Below are 24,126 nucleotides of genomic sequence, written 5' to 3'. Positions count from 1 at the left end.
GCCATCACTAATATGCAGGTTCATAGGTCAAAAGAACTGGGTCATGTGTGTGACTTCACACAGAAGCACAATTTTAAAAGTTTAATTTCATTTTGAGATTCCCGTGAATTTCGAAATGAAATTAACCTTCCAAAATCACCATAATTATTTATAAATCTCTCAAAATTTTATTATTTATAACTAAATCCAGATCTGTCATAATTTTGGTCACACACGTGACTAAAAATGGCCCTTTTGGCTTGTGAAAGAAATAGACCAATAGAGAGATAAAGATAAAGAGAGGGAGAGAGATGGGGAAAGGGGGGGTCAAGTAAAATGCAAAACAAACATTCACTCAAACATATGTTCAGCATGTGTTCCCTTTATTCAGTAATATCACTCGTATCACGCCACCCATACATTGTTGGTCAATACAATACACTGCTACAGGTCATACAGAAAAATATAGCATTTACTCCTCAACAACTTAGAGTCAAATTTCAACCTTAGGCAGGCAACATAAAGTTAGATCTCCATTATCTTCATTCAAAACCACTCCTATCATTCCAAAAATACATGCTTTCTCGTTTTCTAGGGGTTTTTCTTACTAATACGATGGTAACACATGACATTCTTACAGCTTGGATACATGACACACTTAGAAGCTTCTTCATAAACAAAAATCCTTGTGATTAAATTAAGGTTATATCATTAATTACACTGTCATATTAAAGCAAACTGCATATTCTGATGAATATTTTATATCCTGTCATTTCCCCATACTTTAGCCAGTATAACATCACCACAAATTTAATATCAAGAAAAAAAAGATCAAAGTCTGAATTAAAAAATAAGTTATATTAATTTATGAGCTATGAAGGCACCATTTCTGATCAAATACCGAGGCCAACTACAAAATCACTTTGCAAATCAGTTGAATTACAACACCGACATGCATTCCAATTGATCAACATCACAGCCTATCAATGTTAACATCTATGAACTTTCTCATATCTCCACATTCGAACTTACTTTGTTTTTTTTTAGCACTGGGCTTATTTCTTGAAACAGTATAAGTTTTACTTACAAACCGATTAAAACCATAGAAAAGTGTTACCCATAAGTGTGTATGAGTGGCAATTCCATGAAATAATTGACCCTTTTCTACGTCTAAACCCCATATTTCTCTATTCTTCATGACATTAACTCAGAGGTGCCAACCTGAACAAGAACATTTCAGTTATAAAAGCTGAAAATCAGTATTTTGGTGAGGAAATCAGTATTCTCATTTTTCAGTACTCAATACAGAAAAGCCATACTACTAGGCAGCTCTTAACTCAGGAAGTCTTGATAATTTGAGAGCAATTCAAAACTTCAAAGTAGAGCAAGAAAAGCTAGAGATAAAGCATTACAGGAAGGTTTCTCATATTGGGGGGGGGGGGATTTGCCCTTAGATGTTAATAAACTTGAGTTTTACCGTCTCAAAAATGCTCCAGACTGATAAGACAAGCTGAGAAAAAAAAAACATTCAAGATCTGATGCAAAACGTCTTGTGGCTTTAAAAACAGAAGTCTAGATTCAATTCTACAATTTGTCCCCTACATATTACTCATGTCATATCAATAACATAATTTTGCACAAGTGGAATGTACTGCTAATCAAGTGACAAATGTGGACATTGATACAAGCTTAAAAAACATAACCAATGAAGTGCTTAAAATAATGAGTGGTAGACCAGTTAATATATAATTTTTATAAAAACGAATTGTGTGCAACCCATGCTTTTATGTTCATAATACTTTTTGAATTATGATGAATGTAAGTTTACAAACTTCTTTTCTTTCATAGAAATTCAAAAATAATGAAAAGATATCTTTCAATTTTAATCTGTAAACAGTATTTCTCTGCCAATGCAGAAGCGATTTCTGAAGAAAAACGAATATCACAAAATTTGTCCTTTCTTTTTCTTTTTGGTTGCCTTACTTATAATACATGCTTAAATCTTACTTCTAACATACTATATCTACTTAATGAAAGAACAGTTACCATAAATACAAAATGAGTTTACTGATGAACAAGTTTCGACTACAGTCATAATCATGCACTAACAATACAATAGGAATTACATCACTACATAAATTATTTACAGATGTAGACAAAATTTGCTTGTACCATGAAAAATATGAAATCGACCCATTTCAAACAGAAACAATATAGTATTCAACAGGCCTGTGTTAAGAAAAAAAATTGATATATGATTACTTCAAAAGAAATAAATGATTAAGCATGGTCACGAAACTAGCTTCCTGTTCCAAGAATTTCTTTTAAGGTATGCAGCTAATTTTATCAATTATCATAACTTATTATAGTAATATTACCTACATTAAATCAATATTTTCTTGTAGCGGGGATAGGCATATCTACATGATGCTTGAGAGGGTTTTTTTTAATACATCTGTATATCCTACTCATTACTTGCTTGGTTAGTTCTAATTGCTTGTTTGGCGTTTCTTGCCTGGAGCGGGGGACGCACCTCTAGACGAAGCCCGGGACGTATCTGGAGTGTTATCATCAGTGTCTGAATCATCCTGTATTGTTAGAAAAGAAATTAAAAAATTGATGAACTCAAAGACAATCATTGAATTCAAAATGTTGTACACAATGGCAAGTCCACGAAGCTCTTAAATGAGGTGACTATTCAGAGAATATGGAAATTTATCTTTTTAATTGTGAAATATGCAAAGGGAATGCACGACTAGGGAGGGATATTTTGTTGTTGGAAAAATGGCCTTAATATTTCTAGCAAGCGGGGGAAAGTTGGAGTCTTTGCATATTGTGGTGGTTAACATCGTCATCATCATCATCGTCACCATCCTCATCACTATCAACACTATCATTACCACCACAACAACAATCATCATAATTCACTTCATACTCACATCATCACTTTGTTGTTGACTATCCTGATCAGATTTGCCATCATCGTCCTCATTGTCGTCATCGTCATCATCGTCGTCATCGTCATCACTGACGACGGCCTTGCGGGGTGGGCGCCCCCTCTTGACAGGTTTCTTCCCCTTGTCTTCTCCTTTTCCCTTTCCACCTTTGGCCCGGGGTTTCTTGGTCTCAGCTGTAAAGATCAATTATCATCAATTTATAATAGTAATATTTTTAGGATTATATGGTCCAAAAGCAATCATATAGTAGTAATGCAGAGCTGCCAACAAGAACATTTCAGTATTTTTAAAGCTGAAAATCAGTATTTTGGCGAGGAAATCAGTATTTTCAAAGAAATACCACAGGACAACACAGGAAACTGAAACTTGAGAAATCAGTATTTTGCATGAAACCATCAGTATTCTTCTCATTTTTCAGTACTAAATACAGAAAATCTGTACTACTTAGCAGCTCTGCTAATGGAAAATACTACCAAATTTATTTACCCTTCTTTGACAGCCAAAATATTAGTTGAAAATTACAACAGTAACCTTTCAGTCTAGTTTTCTCAGTGTGATCATAGAAACTCAGAATAACATAAAAACAGTTGAATTAATCTCAAACATTAACTTAAACAGAAAATAATCAGAAATTTCTGTCTAATTTTCTGTCTAATTTTCTCAGAGTGATCATAGAATCAAAACTCAAGACTAACATAGAAACATTTGAATTAGTATTAAACGTCAACTTCAAAGGAAAATAATCAGAAATTTCAGTCTAATTTTCTCAGAGTGATCATAGAATCAGAACTCAAGACTAACATAAAAACATTTGAATTAGTATTAAACATCAACTTCAAAGGAAAATAATAAGAAATTTCGGTATAGTTTTCTCAAAGTGATCATGTAATGAAATCTACAACTTAATACAAGGACAGTTAACATAATCGCCAAAATTAACATAGACAAAAAATAATCGGAAATGTTGAAAACGATTATTTTTTCTAACTGAGCCAAAATTGCTGTAATTTTTGTTACTTCATTATTCTGAACATTTTTCATTCCAACTTGCAGGAGGCCAAGGGAGTGAAAATGACAAAGCTTTCCATCCATAAACCAAAACTAGTAGCTTATTCAGTACCTGATCTCCTTATGAAGGAAATAGGAATTAATTTAGCTGGACTTACGTTCTTCATTGTCATCACTGTCGCTATCACTCTCGCTCTCTGACTTTCCTCCTAGCTGTGGGGGCAGTCTACCGGTCTGTTCCAAACATTTACGAGCCGTCGTGAAGACTGAATGAAGAACTATGGAATCGTCATAGATCTGTAAGGAGGGAGTGGGAACAAACAAATCATTAGTACATCATACAAAGAATAAAATGTATGAACATAGCAAAGAACTAAGAAAATCTTTGGAATGGAGCCATTAGACGGGTTAATAAGTCAAAGGAACATGTGTCGTGCCTGAATGCTTGGAGTCCCTATTGCCAAATATTCTTACTCGATAACCCGAAAACAAAGTTTTACAGAAAGTTTATTTTTATTGTGTAACATTCAGTATACTTTTTCCTTTTTGACAATGACCAAAATAAAATCAAGTGCACAAAAATTTATCTTATACAACGATTTCTCAATCATGGAATGGGCTGAAAATTTTAGGATATTTAGAATTGATTTCTGACATGCAATTACTGAATTTGTAAAAACAGCTAAGTGTCGTAAGTGCCCTTTTAAATGTGAAATGAAAATATTCACAAAGAATACTTCAAACGAATAAGTATTCCACAGTCACTACACTCCTGTAAGATTAGAATGTTAGAAGATACTCCAATAATAATTCACTTTATTGAAACCTGACCAAACCTTCAGGCAGGCTCTAAACATGAATGATACTTAAGAAAATAAAAGGGTCTTAAAAATCATCTTGCCCTCATAAGCTGAGTCAGAAACTTAGGTCAGTTGTACGTTTTAATTGCCTCCACAACAGCTCTTCACAAAGAAGATCGCACATGGGGTAATTTATTTTAGCAGTCATTGAATTCAAATTCAGGCAAATTTTTTTTCTCAAATCTGACATTTTCTCATAGGCTTAAAAAAAAGCTGCAACCCTGTTTTTCTCACTTTACATTCGGTCCAACAAGGGCGACATAACATTGTTTAGGCCTTAAGTTTACCTGAGAGCCTTCCAGATTGTATATCTGAGCATTCTGGAACATGAGAACAGTATCCTTCTCAAGATCATCCAAACATCGATACTTGTGCAGCCTGATCCTATCCTTGACCTTCTTTAGATCCATGGGTTTGGTGATGAGCTCGTAGTAATCAGGGAGGATACGCTTGGGAGGAAGCTGCATGAACGGGTGGGCCAGGGGACGGCCAGTACTGAAAGGATACAAGAGAAAAGTTTAAAGGTAAAATAATGTAGTTGCAGCAACAATAATTTCATAAGTCTTAAAAATCAAAATTAATTGTTAACATAAAATTCTAGATCTGGAACATTAACATAAACTTACCTTTGCAAAAGAATCAAAGCTTCAGCTGAAAGTGGATCAATTCTGGGGATCACTAACGCAGAAAAGCATATATAGAACAGTGCATGAATTCTAGGAAAAAGACCCGACATTTTATGGAATTCTGTGCTTATTTGAATGATTTGAATGTCAAAATTTTAGACCAGAGTTTAAATTACACCAGTTGGACACTTGGATTACTTGGTTGTGAACAAGAAATTTTATATACCTTGTCATGCATCAAGGTCAAGAGGCATATATTCTAAATGTAACAAAGTAAACTAAGTGAACTTACTTGTCTTTATACTTGGACATGACCTCTACCAGTTTCTTCATAAGTTTGGTGAGGTGCGGAGGATTAGGAGTTGGCTTTTCAGCTGGAGGGCGCCCTCTACGTTTCTTGGGTTTCTCAACCTCCTGATGATGCTCCCTCTCCGGTTCTCTCTCTACCTCCATCTCTTGCTCATCGTCATCCTCAATGGGACGCTTACGTTTGTAGCGACGCTTCTTCTCCTTCTTGATCTCTTCGATCTCGTCCAAGTTACCATCTTGGATTGCCTGATGATGAAAAGATTGAAATATAGAAAAAAATGAGCATATCCATCTGTTCAGTCTTAAATTTGCTATGGCTCTTAAGCTCCTGATGGCTCGTGATCAAGAGCAGAGGTTTTACAATTTATTCGTTTGTGGGCATATGTTGGTCCTCGAAAAGAATGCCCGAACTTGACAACTCAACAAGTGTGTTCTTGTCGTCTTGAATTCATATGATGCACTAGTATCTTACCCGCAGGAATTCCTTCTCTGTGAGTGTATCACTGTAGTCCACATCTTTCCTCTGCCTAGAGCCACGTCCAAACAGCTTCTCCTCTTCCTCCTCGAAGGTCAGTCTCTCAACGTCCTTCTCATCCTTGACCAACCAGCTGGGGAGCTCGTTCTCCTCCATCAGACGCGGCTTGCGGTTAGGGTCACGGGCCTCGTTGCGCCGACGCTCGATGTCCATGCGCTGGTAGATCTCAAACTCCTCTTCGGATCGAGCGATCATCTGGTTGACGGTCTCGTCATCTGGAACTTCATTCTCCTCCTGCAAATGGAGAAAGTAACAAGATGTAAGTAATTGTTCTGCCTCAACTCTTGATAAATACTAACTAAACTTGCTAATAAGAACACTTATCATTCCTTTATAATGCAGCAAAATTACCCGCGCTGTTACTGCATCTGCATTTCAAAGTAAATACCAGGGATTCGATTTTAAGGCGCGCGAGAGCGATCGCGCGCTACATGCGCGCCTTAATCCATTTTTGGTAGCGCGATTAATAGCGCGCCTCGCGATCGTTGACCTGCGCGGAAATGCCTAAAGTCGCCCTCGAAATCACCCAAAATCATGCTTATTGCCGAGTGAATAACAACTCAATATGCTCGAGCTCCGCTTACCATTTAAAAATCATCCAAAATCCAACACTCAAAGTCATGAATAATCCTTAAAAATAGCGAGTAGCGCAGTTTCAAATTCCGACGTTGCGTTATTTTTTCTGTACCACGTATTTCCATACACATGGTACCAAGTACGAAAAAAAAATCAATGCAACGGTCGGGAAACAGTTGCATGTATAGGGGTCCATTATGACTACCACCATGTGCAATTTCGAATGCACATGTTTCCCCTACAGATATCACGATTCTGTGATTAAATAATTCGAATTACACAGGAAATAAATCCCTGAGACTTGTAACCTAGCATTGGTGAGTTGTCATTCGGCTTTGCTTTTCAAAACGGCTTAACTTCCAAAATAAGTTACCTTATTTATTAATTACAACTAAAAAATCATTTATTTTCTTTTTCTAGGGGATGAGGTATTATATCAGACAATAAATCATCAAACAAAGCTCCATCTATTTTACAAGGCTGGCGGCAGGCTCACGCATTGGCGCTTTTACTAGCTAGCCAGTTAGAGCTCTGTCTCTGCCAGAGCTCTGGGGGACAATTCACTCAGTAAAGGCCTCAATGATGGTGATTTTCTGTTTCAGACAGAGTTTATATTTCATGAATATTATTCAAAACTGCCAATAAAGTTTGATGATTTCTTCATTGTCATGTATATTTAAGTTCTTAATGAATACATTCTCACCGAATTTAGACTCCCCAATAGAGAAATGAAATTTTCATGGAGATCTGCGTTTTCAAAGAACTTCAGGAAAAGTTAGGGGATGTGGGCCTTTATTACATGTACATGGCTGAGTACAGGGTATTGTACTGGAATAGATGGAGTAGAAATTAGATATTGAATTCATTTATATCCAAGTCCAACTCACAGTCACACACACACACACTCACCCACACACACACCCACATCCACACACATCCAAGATTCTAAGCATGAAAAATAACTTTAAAAATCATACAATATTGAACAAAAAGTAATAATTCATTAATAAGTGAACAGGTATATCCAAGTCCAACTCACAGCACTCACCCACACACACCCACATCCACCCACACACACATCCAAGATTCTAAGCATGAAAAATAACTTTAAAAATCATACAATATTGAACAAAAAGTAATAATTCATTAATAAGTGAACAGGTATATCCAAGTCCAACTCACAGTCACACACACACTCACCCACACACATCCACACACCCACATCCAAGATTCTAAGCATGAAAAATAACTTTAAAAATCATACAATATTAAACAAAAAGTAATAATTCATTAATAAGTGAACAGGTATTCCTCAAAATACACAAAAGTAGCATTTAAAAAGAGCCCCCGAAATGCAAAAAGTAGCCCCCGAAATTTGCCAAAAAAATTTAAAATGGAGCCCCTGAAAAAAAAAATTGTTAGTGACTTAACTTTAAGCCAAAGTCAAAACCTAACTCAAACAGGTTTTGATAACACACAATCTAATTACAAAACATTGTAAAACAATTACAAATACTTCCTTTGGTTGTTGATTGTAACTTTATACATACATTTCCTCCATCTGTTTTGTTAATTGGACAAAAAGCTCCCCTTGTATGTTGAAGAAGAGCTTTTTGCAGTGCTCCTCTACCGCTCTCCTTAAAAGATCTAGGAGAGCTATTTATTGCTCCCCTCATAATTATAAAACTGAGTCCCTGAAATACCAATCAAATTTGGGTAATTAACTGCCTGGATTAGCGCAAAGTTCCATTTTATTTGAAAGCTAAAGAGCTCTCTATAACACAAGTGCTTGCTGAATGATTGACTGGAAAACTATTCATGAGAATAGATCTAGTAATGACCTACAAGGCTTTTACAGCTTCAATGAGAATGACCTTCATCAGCCCACCCACATAATTTCCTCTCTGTCTTATAACATGGAATGGGCTGGGGGAGGGGGGGGGCTCAGCAGCCTGTCTATGTGGTCATGCAGATCAGAGTCCCATTTCATAAAGACAATAATGCTAGCTTCGTAATGGAGACCTTGATTGTGATCAGCTACTTAGCCCTACTACCATGGTGAATGCCATAGTATCAAAGATACAGTTATCGTAAATCTTCATAAGTATTTTGTGAAACAGGCCCTGAGTGTCCACCATAGCATCGTCTGTGGGAATTGAATTGGACCCGTCTGGCCAAACTGTGGACAGTTTTGCCTCAGTCCCCTTCAACTTTAATGTGTAGTAACGGATCATACAAAAGAATATCATTATCCATGTCGCAAAGCGATCTTACCTCGTCTTGATCAGCTTCTGTCTCCAGCAGAGCTCGTAGGTAAGCCCTTCTCTCTGAGTTTGTAGACTTCTGATCGAACATACCAGCCTGGATGATCTTACTGTCCATGCTCATCTTCCACTTGGCTGCAGCAAGGATCTTCTCCTCTACGCTCTGGACGGTCATCAGACGAAGGACACGCACCTCGTTCTGCTGACCGATGCGATGGGCACGGTCCTGGGCTTGCAGATCCTATGGATAGAACAAGAGATTACCATCATCATTATTGGCTTGCAGAAACAGACATGAGATGTTCATCATTATCATCCTCATCATCATCATCGTCATCATCATCATGGTCACCATCATCATTATCATCATCATTTAATCCCTTTCAGATCTAACACACCAATAAAAGCAAAACATAATGAGTATATCAGAAGCAAACTCTGAGAAGTCTTATAATATGCTGTGATATTTTTACAGGATTACACTTTCACAATTTTTTTTTCCCAAGTTGGCAACAACTTATATTTCCAATGCTGATAATGGTAAATTCTTTCAGGTTAATCTACATGTAACTCAAAATATGTGGAAGTAGCAAATCGTGAATCATGAACATACATGCGACAACCCCAAGACCAATCCCAACACTGAAATAAACGCATGGGACTAATGTACCATGGTTCCAGTCACTGCCAAGCAGCGTTACCCATCTGAACAACAGAACAAACACTGTTCACTAGCGTTGATACTCGACATGAATTATTATAAGACCACTAACAACATTAAACTGAATAAACTGGACTAAAGTATAACCATACCTGATGAGGGTTCCAGTCACTGTCAAACAAGATGACAGTATCAGCAGTCTGAAGATTAAGACCTAGACCACCAGCCCTGGTACTCAACATGAAGATGAAGTACTGGCAGTCTAATTCGTTGAAGGTTTGCAAGAGGGTACCACGATCATCGGCCTTCGTTGTACCATCCAATCGCAGATATTTGAACCCTGTCACAAGCAAAAATCACTAGCAATTATACCTTGGGACTTTTTAAAAAAGGATTGTCTAACCAAGAGAGGCATAGAGGCTGCACAACATATGATAATTGCACATGGCAAATCTTATTAACATGAGATTTGTCCTGAAATATCAGAACATCAAAACCACCCAGGAAGTTTATCATGAAGGCCATTTATACTTCTTTCTACTGATTGATGTAAAAATGTTATGTGTTAACTTTGCACCAACAGAGGTTTAGCGTATTTACTATTATTATATTTTTCAAATTTGCAAATGATCTATCAATAATAGCAAAATAATTTACACTGTCTGCTGTATGGTGACCAGCAATCAATCTAATATATGCAAAGTTTCTGGCAGCACCCTCATAGCAAGACAATATACAATATCAATTTATTTAGCCCTCAGAATTAATTCATGATTGATCACAAAGTTTTGCAGCAATAGCACTTTACCCGTGTGTATTCTATTGCTGGTCTCTGGTGTTTTGTGATGAATAATTTAATTTTTTTTTTTACATTATTTTCAAAGGTATAATTGGGCAATTCCAAAAAGTCAGTACGCCACACACTTTAACAAGCACCAACCTGAAATGATTTCTCTGTTTAGTAGTTCAAATGAAAAGTTATAATGCTCTCAATTTATAACAGAGAGTTTTCCCCAATCACTACACAAACACTTTCTGGAACGTTGAGAATCTAGTGTCAAAAGCCCTTTATCACAAATGGCCTTTGTTGAAAATCAAAACAGCAGTGTCCTCGTGGACTCTAGACAAACTGCAATTTTTCCTCCGCTTTGAATCTTAGGATGATCTGCTGTTCATAAATGTTCGACAATGACATCTAATCTGTTCAATGTGATTTGATGGGCATTCTTAATAGATTCTCAAAATTCCAGAAAGCGTTTGTGTAGTGTTGCAAAAACTCGCTAATGACTCGAGCAGTTCATAGTGAAGTAAGTCTGGATATAAGTAGAAGTTGGAAATTCAATTGGGTAATTACTTATGGAACTGGATAAAAGTCGAGCAGCCATTTCTTCTGTAATGACCTGAGTGGTTCATAGTGAAGTAAGACTGGATATAAATGGAAGTCGGATACACAAAAGGGGAGATTACTTATGGAATTGCACAAAAGTAGAGTAGCCATTTCTTCTCTTACCTCTGTAGACAAAGAAGTCTTCCAAGATGGTCATCAGAGTGGTCATCTGACAGAAGAGCAAGATACGATGACCGGTAGCCTTCAGCTTGGGCAAGATACGGTCAAGCAATTCAAACTTTCCGGCCACTCTGTACAGGTCGGGGCCAGAGATGATTCCACCGGTCACCCCAAGATGCTCAGAGAAAGATTCCTGAGTAAAAGATGATATTAATGTTTCAATACCATCTTATTGCAAAGCTAGTACAGCAGCGATATGATGCTAATCCGATAATTCAACATTGGGCAAAGAAATTCATGCAAAGTTTAATTTTACCCAGAGTAGTTAATGAATAATGTGTACCTATATTGTCACATGTGTATCTGATAATGATGATTATGCATCAAGGTATTTACATGAGAAAACAAGAACAAAATTCAATAACCTGTATTATATACTAAAAGAAAAAAAAAAGATTTGTATATGGGGTACACTCTATGCCTCTCTCCTGAAATGACTATCTTCTTTTTCATTCTTCCTTTCTTTGTTGAAAGTACTGAGCTGATTTTATAACTTCCTAAAGGAGTCATCTTGTTCCATTATAAACAATAAAATTGGATTCTTAACAGAAAAAGAAAAAGAGATTAATAGTTATCTGAAGAGATTGATGGATTTCTTACCTCGATATGTTGGAACATAAACGGATGATTACATATTTTCCTGAGCTGCATGATAGTGTTTGTTAGAGCCTTGGTACCACCACGTCCCTGGATAAAGAAGAACAAGCAAATCAAACATTCAATCAAACAATTCAAACACTCAGTGATCATCTGGGTGGGGTTTCACAAAGATTTAAGCATGACCAAAAATCAATTCCCAGTTGAGAGTTGAGTGTGGTATACAACACATTACCGCATTGGTCAGACCGTACTTAGAGAATGCATACTTCTGTGTATCAATCGATGAGGTTACATATCATGACTATACACCACATTCAACTCTGAAATACCCCTCCCACCCCTCCCCTCTGATCATACATAATCAAGTATCTATCTCTGACAAAATAGGGCTGAATTTGCATTTTCAGTGACTGATCAAGCTGCTAATTCATATCAAGACTAGTGGATAACCAGGCCTTGTTTTTCAAAACTTGTTATCAATAACTAATGCAATAATAAATGACAAACGGATTTTGGCTGCTCAAACAACACACTTCAATTTAATCATTACAGTCCCATAGAACTTCCAGTGATGCCAGTCAATTTTACTGATGACAATACACAAAAGAAACCCTCTGTGCTGTACAAATAAAGCCTGAAAAGGCATAGAATCCTAGCTAAACTTCTAACCGAATGCTCGTTTCAAAGACAAAGTTGTTTTCGACCAATCAAATGTCACTATTATAGTAGTTCTTAATAACGGCTCGTAACTGACTATTAGAAAGTACTATAAACCAAGGTGAATCCAATAAACCAACCTTCTTGTCTTTCTCGGAGCCATCAGTCAGCATGATTCCCTTGGTTTGCATGTGTCTGTACAGTAGTCGCTGTAGAGCTGACATGTCACATTTGATCACATACTCAACCTGGATATAAAAGGAGAAGCAACAATTTATTTATTTATTCGTTTTATTTCTGGCAATAGTAATGCAAGAATATACGAATAGAAGAAAAATGAACAACCCATCGACTGGTGGCCAGGGTAAGCCATGAGGACAGTAGTTCCTGTTAAATGTTCTCCCATCACTGGTTGATGGTTTACACACATAATTATAAACATAAAATCAAAATACAAAAAAATGGAACAACCCATGGACCGGTGGCCAGGGAAAGCCAAGAGGACAATAGTTCCTGTTAAATGTTCTCCCATCACTGGTTGATGGTTTACACACATAATTATAAACATAAAATCAAAATACAAAAAAATGGAACAACCCATGGACCGGTGGCCAGGGAAAGCCAAGAGGACAATAGTTCCTGTTAAATGTTCTCCCATCACTGGTTGATGGTTTACACACATAATTATAAACATAAAATCAAAATACAAAAAAATGGAACAACCCATGGACCGGTGGCCAGGGAAAGCCAAGAGGACAATAGTTCCTGTTAAATGTTCTCCCATCACTGGTTGATGGTTTACAAACATAATTATAAACATAAAATCAAAATACAAAAAAATGGAACAACCCATGGACCGGTGGCCAGGGAAAGCCAAGAGGACAATAGTTCCTGTTAAATGTTCTCCCATCACTGGTTGATGGTTTACACACATAATTATAAACATAAAATCAAAATACAAAAAAATGGAACAACCCATGGACCGGTGGCCAGGGAAAGCCAAGAGGACATTAGTTCCTGTTCAATGTTCTCCCATCACTGGTTGATGGTTTACAAACATAATTATAAACACAAAATCAAAATACAAGAAAATGGAACAACCCATAGACAGGTGGCCAGGGAAAGCCAAGAGGACATTAGTTCCTGTTCAATGTTCTCCCATCACTGGTTGATGGTTTACAAACATAATTATAAACACAAAATCAAAATACAAGAAAATGGAACAACCCATAGACCGGTGGCCAGGGAAAGCCAAGAGGACAATAGTTCCTGTTAAATGTTCTCCCATCACTGGTTGATGGTTTACAAACATAATTATAAACATAAAATCAAAATACAAAAAAATGGAACAACCCATGGACCGGTGGCCAGGGAAAGCCAAGAGGACAATAGTTCCTGTTAAATGTTCTCCCATCACTGGTTGATGGTTTACACACATAATTATAAACATAAAATCAAAATACAAAAAAATGGAACAACCCATGGACCGGTGGCCAGGGAAAGCCAAGAGGACATTAGTTCCTGTTCAATGTTCTCCCATCACTGGTTGATGGTTTACAAACATAATTATAAACACAAAATCAAAATACAAGAAAATGGAACAACCCATAGACAGGTGGCCAGGGAAAGCCAAGAGGACATTAGTTCCTGTTCAATGTTCTCCCATCACTGGTTGATGGTTTACAAACATAATTATAAACACAAAATCAAAATACAAGAAAATGGAACAACCCATAGACCGGTGGCCAGGGAAAGCCAAGAGGACAATAGCTCCTGTTAAATGTTCTCCCATCACTGGTTGATGGTTTACAAACATAATTATAACATTAAAATTTGTAAAAAAATACATAGATTCAAATACCACAAAAACACATTTAGATATAAACATGTATAGAAGAAACAAACATTGAAGCAAGGAGGAGCATGTGAGAAAGAATGAAACCAATTAGATTCAAGTAAGAGGTATTTCCAAATATAAAAGGTATATTTATAATTATAGTTATCATCTTTCAATCCGTAAATTTTATAATGTGTAGAAACAAAGAAAAGAGTTGAGTGGAATAGGAGGAATAATTCTTAATTTTCAAAGCCCCCGTTGGAGATATTTCCATTCTCTAACATCTCATATGTTTTAATATCAATACTTGAATGTGATCTTCATTGAATAAATACAAAAGTGAAAATAGGCTTCTTTATTCATCTTTTTATTTAATGATAAATCTTGACCAAAACCTGCCCATAAAACCAACTGATGAAAACTATTGTAGCGACCCATGTGTGATCAAATCAGGCATTTCTCAGCAGCATCATGAATGAGGTTTATGTCAAACAATGAAAGCAAAATCCTTCAAAGTCTGCATAAACTAAGAGTAACTAAGTAGATGGTTGATAAACATAATTTCATATTTCTGATAAGATAAAATTGGCCCCACACTAACCTTCTCTGGGAGTTGCGATTCTACTTCCTTCTTGAGACGACGGAGAAGGAATGGTCTCAGAACCTTGTGAAGACGACGGATAATCAGGATCGTCTCTTCCTCATTCAGCTCAACCTAGAATATCAAATAGTGAAGTGATGAGTTGGAAATTTTTTTTTTATCATCATCATCATCATCACCACCACCACCATCATCATCACCATCATCACCACCATCATCACCACCATCATCACCATCATCACCACCATCATCACCATCATCACCACCATCATCATCACCACCATCATCACCATCATCACCACCACCACCACCACCACCATCACCACCATCATCACCACCATCATCATCACCACCATCATCACCATCATCATCACCATCATCACCACCATCACCACCATCATCACCATCATCACCACCATCATCATCACCATCATCATCACCACCATCATCACCATCATCACCACCACCACCACCATCATCACCACCTTCATCACCACCATCATCATCATCATCACCACCACCACCACCATCATCACCACCATCATCATCACCACCATCATCACCATCATCATCACCATCATCACCACCATCACCACCATCATCACCACCATCATCACCATCATCACCACCATCATCATCACCACCACCATCACCATCATCACCACCACCACCACCATCACCACCATCATCACCACCATCATCATCACCACCATCATCACCATCATCATCACCATCATCACCACCATCACCACCATCATCACCATCATCACCACCATCATCATCACCATCATCATCACCACCATCATCACCATCATCACCACCACCACCACCACCATCATCACCACCTTCATCACCACCATCATCATCATCATCATCACCACCACCACCACCATCCTCATCATCATAGAGTGACATCATGTATTTATGTCCCCCATGGTTACCATAGATGTGACTCTGCATGAAATGGGCCCCTCAACAAGGACATGAGGATATCTTACCTTTTCTCCAGTAGCTGCAAAGGGAGCATTGAACCATTGCTCAAAGGTACTGCAGGATTTGAAGATACTCGGCAACAAGAAGTTCATCAGGGCCCATAACTCTGGTAGCTTGTTCTGAAGGCAACAATGGAATTCAGAAAACATTTTAAATGCAGGTAAATATGCCATCCCATAAGAAAAGGAACACCTCTGCCAAAATAATTTTTCTGCCACAACACAGCAATGATTGAAAAAAAGTACTGTATTAGTATATCTGGAATGCCCCTTCAAGCTGTTGTAAAAAGCAATATATTGCTATCTCAACTAAAATATAAGTTGGTAGATAAGTCTGGAATATATCTGCAATTAATATACCTTTCTATTTTAACTAAAAGTAGTAAGAATTCTTAACTAAATAAGTGTTTGGTACCATAGCCTTAAAAACAAACATACTTTTGCTTTTGGATAATATGCACTCATTGGAGTAAGATCACACGAATGAACAAAACGCTAGGGCAAAACAATATATAGTAGAACCGAAAGAGACAATGGCTGCTAAATTATGAGCTGTGACTGGCTCCCGAGGTAAACATATTAGGCTTAGTAATAGCTGTAATAGCAAAGCAACTTTGTATGCTTGAGTCAGCATATATTCAGCTAACTGACCCCATTCTGTGTCTCCAAAAGCAGTTCTTAAGAAAGCTTAAGTATGTCCGTTTTTAAGGTTATATTCTTATTTAATTTTAACACAGGCAGCCCTCTGTTATTATCAATAGTTTTACTGAAAAATTAAATGAGACATGAGCATATCTAACCTGCAAAGGAGTACCAGTGAGTAAGAGTCTATGATGTGAGCTATAGTGAGTGTTAAGAATCTGAGTCAGTTTACAATGATGGTTCTTCATACGATGGCCTTCATCAACAATCATGTGCTTCCATCGGATCTGAGAAAGAATGGATGCAAAGAAGAAGTGGAATGAAAAATGGAATATCCTGTCATTTGGAAGAGTAATATACAATGAGCAAGTGCAAAATGGAAAACTTAGAGAAGATATACACCTTTGTCATTCACATTTTTATTCTTTTGAAACAGAAACACAAATACAGAAAATACACAAGTACATAAAATATCTTTCAATAAAAAAATTAATGTCAGGTGGAACATAATGCTTCCTAAAACTATGTTGGAGTATAGCGTGCCCCCCATAATGGAAATAATCCTGGCCTAATATTTCAGTATTTAGAAAAATTCAGAACTGATAATAATGTTATCCAATAGAGAATGAGGCCATTTGAAAATTACCTAATTGATTAGAATTATTGGAAAGAATCCTCTAACAACAGGTAAGTAAATATTACCATCAGATGTAAATGTACATATGAATATACCAATTTTCCTCAGTTATTCTCACACTAGGCAGCTAGCTGATAATTGTGGATACTAAATTTGCATAGAATAGTCACAACAACTTTCCTTTTATTTACCCATAATTGTTTTAAGAATAAATTTGTCATTACAAATTCATATCGAATTACCGTTCAAACCAACTCAGTCTATTAGAATTAGGAGTTGATGATTTTTCCAAAATATATACATCTTTTCCTAGCTTTACAAAATTAATATCATATTCGCATCATCATCATGATTATACCATAATAAATATTTAAATGAGTATATGTTTTTGCAATTTCTTGATTATTTTGTAATGTTGCTTTATTGTTTATTTCATGTGCATTTTTTACTCTGTTTTGTAAAAAAAAATTGCCTTTTCAACTGTAACAGGCTGCAATCTAATGTTTTAATAAATATTTTTTTTTAAATAAATCTTTAAAACGTAGTGAGTACATATTTCTCCATGAGTTACCTTTGAAAGGAATCCCTTATCCTTCATGACATACTCATAGGTGGTGAGTAGTACGTTGAACTTGGTTGATCTCAGAGTGAGTGCTAGGCTACGGCGGACCTGAGGAGAACCTTTGTAAACAATCTTGTTGACGGCTGGTCCCCACTTCTCAAACTCAATGTTCCAATTGGAAAGGGTCCTGCTCACAAATGAAGTAAAGTGGGGATAAAAATAAAAAGTCAATGTTTACATGATCTATCATCATCCATCCAGGAACTCTTCTTGCAATAATATCATCAAATATGATTAGCAAGGACCGTTAAAATATCATTATTTAGAGAACTTGTTTTGCATCGTTGGTCAATACACCAGCTCTACGTAATACAGAGGTTAGCGATTAATCGCCAATTTGAAAGAACAATTCTGATTGGTTCCTATTCAGTCTACTGAGATAAATGCACATGCAACAAAGATCCTGATAGGCCATTTCATTCAGCGATTAATCACAAGATGATTGTGTTATGGAGGCCCAGGACAGATGTACATCCTGTTTCTGAAGCAAGGTGGAATTGACAAGCATTCTTGTATTTGTAACTTCCATCTTCCATGGCGAAAAAGAAGAAGGAAGGCTGTTGAGGTTCTTCTTGTTGAAAAGTTGAGTTTGGGTGGTCATTTTCAGGACCAACACATGCTCACAAAGAATACATGGTGTACCGTGAAACCACTAAACTCATTCTTGTAGCCATTGAATTGCAGACTAAAGGATGGACCTTACTGGCATAAAATCTGATTCGACAAAAGCCACATGTCTTTTCATACAAGGCTATAGATCATAAGGAATGGCAATACGGCTGTGGTCAATAATTTCAAGATTTTTCTTCTTCTAATCCATGCATATGAATTCGATTCAAAATGGTGGTTCAATTTTATCATGTAGATATGAATCAGTAATCAATATCTGGCAAACATTGGATTTGTGTAAAAAGTAGCATTCAGTTGACATTGTTTTGAGAATGATTGATGGTTTGAGTTTTACTCCCAGGTGGGTGTTTCATAAAGCTGTTCGTAAGTTAAGAGCAACTTTAAGAACGACTGGTGATCCTTTCTTGTGGTAAATGATATTCATCATTAAGTGTTCATTGGTGATTATTTAGGAGGCAATGAAGGTTCACCAGTCGTTCTTAAAATCACTCTGAACTTAAGAACGCTTTGTGAAACGGCCCCCAGGCCTGGTACATACTGTATGGAATTGCCCACTCTAAACGTATTGAATAATGTGAGCTTACGAGAGTGGTACTATGATGAGGAATGGTCCATTGACTTTCTTCCTCTCAATCAGATGGCATATAAGAGCAATGGTCTGGATGGTTTTACCCAGTCCCATCTCATCAGCTAAGATTCCATTCAGATTGTTGTTATAGAGAGACACCAGCCACTGAAGACCCTTCACCTAATAAGTTACAAAAAATGAAAGAGAATGTAATAAGCCAGTTCACGATTAGCTCATGATCAACTTTTCTCAAATGACCTTTGTGATTTTTCATTAGGATAAGCACTATCATTTTCAAATGTAGATTTTGCGTACGCTTTACCGGTAGAGTATTCAAATTCTAAGAACAATAGGCATTGTATAGACCAGGTGACTAGAATAGTACATCAGGGATAAAGTATAGAAATATGTTTTATTGACTGCCTTTGGCACATTTGACTTTTGTTTAGGCTACTGTGAAATACCAGTGTTTATGAAGGCTCTATTTATTACTCTTCAGCTTGGATGTGATAAAATGAATATTTTGAAAGGAATACATGAATAATCATCAAATCACTAATGCCTATGTCAGTGAATTTGAAAGCCACCTTCATGGTTTATCTCAAATGACCCTTTTCTGCTCGTGCGCAGTTTACAACCGTGAACAGGCTTATTGAGTTGAGTGTGTGGTTCTATGACGTTTGCTCTGGCGACAATTGGTCCGATGGAAAATCTGCACGCTTAGCCAAACATAATAACTAACCTCCAAAACTCATTTTTACATTATTCTGAACGAAAAACTCTATTACAATCCTAACTCTAACCCTAGCCCTCTGAGATATTAAGACCAGAGCAACTGTCACAGAAGCAAATGCTGTGTCACCACATGTGGAGCTACGGTAACCCGAATGGTCAAAGGTGCCTGCCTAGAAACATGAGAGTCGGGGGTTCAATTATCAAACATAATGCCTTGAGCAAGGCATTATTGATTTCATTATTAATACCAGTTTGTGCATGTATCAAAGAGGATTCATCATAAATGGCAATAATGAGGATCACATCATCTGTAAATTTCCTGATCTTTAGTGACTCTTTACTCTGTAATTATATATTTTCCTGAAAATTGTTTTGCATTATCATTTATTCATAATTTTTATAATCCTGCATAAGATTTGTTCAATGCTGTGAACACTTTATTATCTGTCGTTAACAGATTTCATCGTTAGCCCTAAAACTATAGGATCATACAACAGCACATAGGCAAGTATTAAAATGATATGAACTAACCTGGTATTCTTTGAGTGTTCCATTGACAAGCATATCAGGTTGTGAGGTGACAATCTCATTGATGGAATGGGCCATGTTGTAATAGCCTGCACCACCAGCTTGCTCTACAGACTTGTATTCATCATCGTTCACTGAAGATTCCCTGAAAAACGATATGATTCATGTTACAATAAAACATAATTCAGAATACGTTTAGTTTTCAGGCATGGGGGCAATGTGGTTTAGTGGTTACGACTCTTGTCTTTCAATCAGAGGGACGTGGGTTTGAATCCCAGCCATGGCATGTTTTCCTTCAGCAATAAATTTACCTACACTGTACTGCACTCAACCCAGGTGAGGTGAATGGGTACCCAACAGGATTAATCTTCGAATGCACCGAGTGCTGAAAGGCGGCTCAAGCTAAAGCCAGGGTGATAATAATAACAATGCGCCTCGGAAAAGATTATACAGCTGGCACTATATAAATGCCTAATATTATCATTCTCATTGTTGTTGTTGTTATTATTAGTATTATTATTATTATTCATTATATTCAGTTGAGTTTTGAAAAAACAACATGAATCATAGCCCTTTAATTCATTATTGTTCTTTTCTCATACGTAGACCTTCGAGCATTTGATTTATCATATTAAATGACTCAGCATTAGGATCATTTTTATAATCAGTATTTTTAAAAAGAATAAACATTAAATCTTGTAGTGTACTACTACAAAATATGCTACTCTCAGGTTCAGTTCTGTACATCACCTTTACATTATCCTCATTTTCTTTGTGCATCAGGGGCCCATAACACAAACCTCAGCAATGATCGTAAAAAAAAATTTCACGACAGATTGTATTGACTACAATGTACAATCAATCATGAAAATCAAGTGTAAGATTAATCAGCAATTTGTGTTACAGGACCCTGAACTGTTTATTACTTTTTTTTTTATGTAAAAACTTTTTTTTTGGAAAGATAAAAGTGTGTGAACTTACTGTATGATCTCCTTAGCTGATTTGCCTGTAAGGTCAGGTTGTTTTGTTTCAATTGGAGCTGGTACCTCCTTCTCCTCTTCCTCTTCTCCTTCTTCCTCTTCCTATCAGATAAAAAAATCATATCGAATGTTTGTAAGTTGAGCTGGAAGTGTTTTTCAGTAGCCTAACTCAGCCTGGGTAACATAATACCTTAAGCACCTTATAAGGTGGATACGTGTGCAATAATCATCCTGTGGTGGTTTGGGGATACGGTCGATAAAACACGATTACAGTCATGCAATTCGCGATTTTCGGTCCAAACTTATTCGTAAAGTATGCGACTTTCAATGCAAATTAAAATTGCAAAGTTTACAACGAAAACCACAATCTTCACGACAGAAATTGCAAAGTTTGCAATGAAAATCGCAATCTTCACAATTAAATTACAGTTTGCAAATAAAATCGCAAACTTCATGACTGAATTTGTGTATCATTTGCATGATCAAACATACTTCAAAGTCACCATACATGCCTTATATAAACATTATTATTATATTTTAGCACTGTCTAGTACACTCAAGAATTTGATCTATTTAAATTAATCGCCACTAGTCAAAGCCTGTGATGACATAATTCATATCGACATAGAGAGAACTCCCGCTTATGCATAAATCTTTTAGCCAATAAGTGTACACTGTTTGTATTGTTTTCGTTACTAAAAGAGAATGATTACACCTTTTGAGGCTTTATAATGCAGATTTTTTTCAATATTTGTATCATATTCTAATTGATTAGTAAAGTATTTTCAGTGCCTTAGAGTAAAGATATTGCAGAAGATTGTGTAAAATTTCAGGTTGAGTCACACTAATATGTTGTGCAATTAAGATGAATAATCTCATACCTAAAATACATTAATGGAAATGACTTTGAAGAAGGAAACCTTCTTGGAAACAGGGACATTGAAAAACTGATGAACTGAAACAATGACAAAAAAATTCATTCATTGATTTCCTGACAAATTCTGACCAGACAGAGAGAAATTCAAAGAGGGAGACACTCCTTATAAAAAGGGAAGGGACAGTCCCCAGTTTGGCTTAAAGAGGGCACATTCCCCCACCCCTAGGTCCCACCCATCTTACCTCTTCTGACCCGCTATCCTCCTCATCAGATCCCTCATCTCTAGGAGCTACAGCATAGCCAGGATTCATCTCCAGCCAAGCCTCTAGCTGACTAGCCCTGGGTGCAGCCTCACCCGACAGCACTTGACCCGTCTCTTGGTTCATCACAGTCACTGGCATGTCACTTGACTGACTGCTCTCATCAACAAGCTAACATAGCATCGGGGGTGTAACACAGAGATATACAATTGATATTTGGGATTGATTATAACTTTGTGTACATGGTTTGGCATAGGATTACAGTTAAGCATAATTTTACGATCAATTTTATATTTTATTTTATAGGGCTTAGGAGTGAGAGCATGTAGGTTTCCATTGAATATTTACAGAAGTTTAGTGAAGACCAATTGAGATTAATTTTCATCATTATCTGATGATAAATTTTGTTGGTACAATGTGAGTTTGTGCCTACTGGTTTCTGCAGGCTCCCCCAGACTTGCACTGACATATTTTGCACGTCTATTCCAATATCTTTGAGCTTTTATTGCTGAAACCCATGTATTATGAATCAATGTAAGTTAGAACAACATTTAAAAATAATGAAGGTTGCATATCAATCATATAGCGAAAACGAAAATCATTTGCAAAGGAGAGTCAGTTAGCCTGAAGAACAAAGCAGGCAAAATCTCACACTAGAGAAATTGATAGTAAAATGATGAAAATTAACCAGAAAATAATTACAAAATTTGTTAATACAGATTAATTAGCTTTAATTCAACTTCAAGGGGGAAGCTTTCACCACTCCTGCAGGACCCGATTTCATAAAATTGTTGATCAGGATAAATGAAGAGATTCAAGGGCAAACTTGCTCTCAGAGGGACGAAAAATCCATGTAGTGAAATTAATATTCCAATCAATCACCTTAATTTTTACATGCATCATTTTTCTACAAGGTAGTTCACTTATAATACATCATGGGGTTTGTTAGTTGACAAATAGAAATGATTAATTAAACAGAGGTAAATTGGGATCATTGAGAAAGGGTCAAAGGAGTATTTCAAATGTTTTAAAAAGTTACAGGTGAATGAAACCCGAGGAACGAGATAGCTTGTGCAGAAACAGAAAAGTCAAAGAAAGTTTGATAAAAATTGGACAAATAATGAGAAAGTGCAAAGTATTTGAATATTAGGATCACTAAATGCTATGGAGATCCTCCTATTGGCAATGCAACAAAGATGTGTGATGTCACATGTGAACAACTTTCCCTTTGATGGACTTTGAAATACCCCCAAAATGTCTGTTTTCGCTCTTTCTTATGGTGATACAAACTGTTTTTATCCATGCTCTCCTCTAAAAAGAATACATGATCTATTGATAGATGTGATAAAAGAGACAGTTTAAGTGAAATATACAAAAGTAATGAGAAATCGCACATAAATGACGCATGGGAGGATCTACATTATAATAATGATCTTAACTTAAATGCTCATAGCTTTCTTATAATTTATTCATTTTTTTCTCAAACTTTCGTTAATCTGTTTCTTTGATTTCTTTTGTTTTTGAACAAGCTATCTTGTTCCAAAGGTTTCATTTTCCTTTAAATATAAACTAAGAAACTAAAAAAAATCATATCAAGTACGAAAATGGATGAGGTTAG

General features: G+C 36.5%; 1 protein-coding gene across 2 annotated transcripts in view; it reads right to left on the bottom strand.

The window, feature by feature from the left end:
• Nucleotides 1–341: 341 nt before the first annotated feature.
• The window catches only part of LOC121424001 (transcription activator BRG1-like), a 44,633-nt gene continuing 20,848 nt past the window's right edge, over nucleotides 342–24,126 (bottom strand). For both annotated transcript variants that reach the window (XM_041619561.1, XM_041619562.1), the window contains 19 exons: nucleotides 22,491–22,679; nucleotides 21,373–21,473; nucleotides 20,395–20,536; nucleotides 19,145–19,308; nucleotides 17,880–18,057; nucleotides 16,830–16,958; nucleotides 16,036–16,149; nucleotides 15,038–15,151; nucleotides 12,740–12,847; nucleotides 11,943–12,029; nucleotides 11,286–11,475; nucleotides 9,928–10,115; nucleotides 9,125–9,355; nucleotides 6,212–6,508; nucleotides 5,723–5,985; nucleotides 5,092–5,299; nucleotides 4,103–4,241; nucleotides 2,919–3,109; nucleotides 342–2,567 (listed from right to left, as the gene is read on the bottom strand). In XM_041619561.1, the coding sequence (XP_041475495.1) occupies nucleotides 2,469–2,567; nucleotides 2,919–3,109; nucleotides 4,103–4,241; nucleotides 5,092–5,299; nucleotides 5,723–5,985; nucleotides 6,212–6,508; nucleotides 9,125–9,355; nucleotides 9,928–10,115; nucleotides 11,286–11,475; nucleotides 11,943–12,029; nucleotides 12,740–12,847; nucleotides 15,038–15,151; nucleotides 16,036–16,149; nucleotides 16,830–16,958; nucleotides 17,880–18,057; nucleotides 19,145–19,308; nucleotides 20,395–20,536; nucleotides 21,373–21,473; nucleotides 22,491–22,679 (3,132 nt within the window). In that variant the 3' untranslated portion in view covers nucleotides 342–2,468. The remainder of the gene's footprint in view (nucleotides 2,568–2,918; nucleotides 3,110–4,102; nucleotides 4,242–5,091; nucleotides 5,300–5,722; nucleotides 5,986–6,211; nucleotides 6,509–9,124; nucleotides 9,356–9,927; nucleotides 10,116–11,285; nucleotides 11,476–11,942; nucleotides 12,030–12,739; nucleotides 12,848–15,037; nucleotides 15,152–16,035; nucleotides 16,150–16,829; nucleotides 16,959–17,879; nucleotides 18,058–19,144; nucleotides 19,309–20,394; nucleotides 20,537–21,372; nucleotides 21,474–22,490; nucleotides 22,680–24,126) is intronic.

Source organism: Lytechinus variegatus, chromosome 11, assembly GCF_018143015.1.
Source record: "Lytechinus variegatus isolate NC3 chromosome 11, Lvar_3.0, whole genome shotgun sequence".
NCBI classification, from domain to species: Eukaryota; Metazoa; Echinodermata; class Echinoidea; order Temnopleuroida; family Toxopneustidae; genus Lytechinus; species Lytechinus variegatus.
The sequence above is the reverse complement of the archived record's forward strand: the minus strand, read 5'-3'. Positions and strand labels throughout refer to the sequence as shown.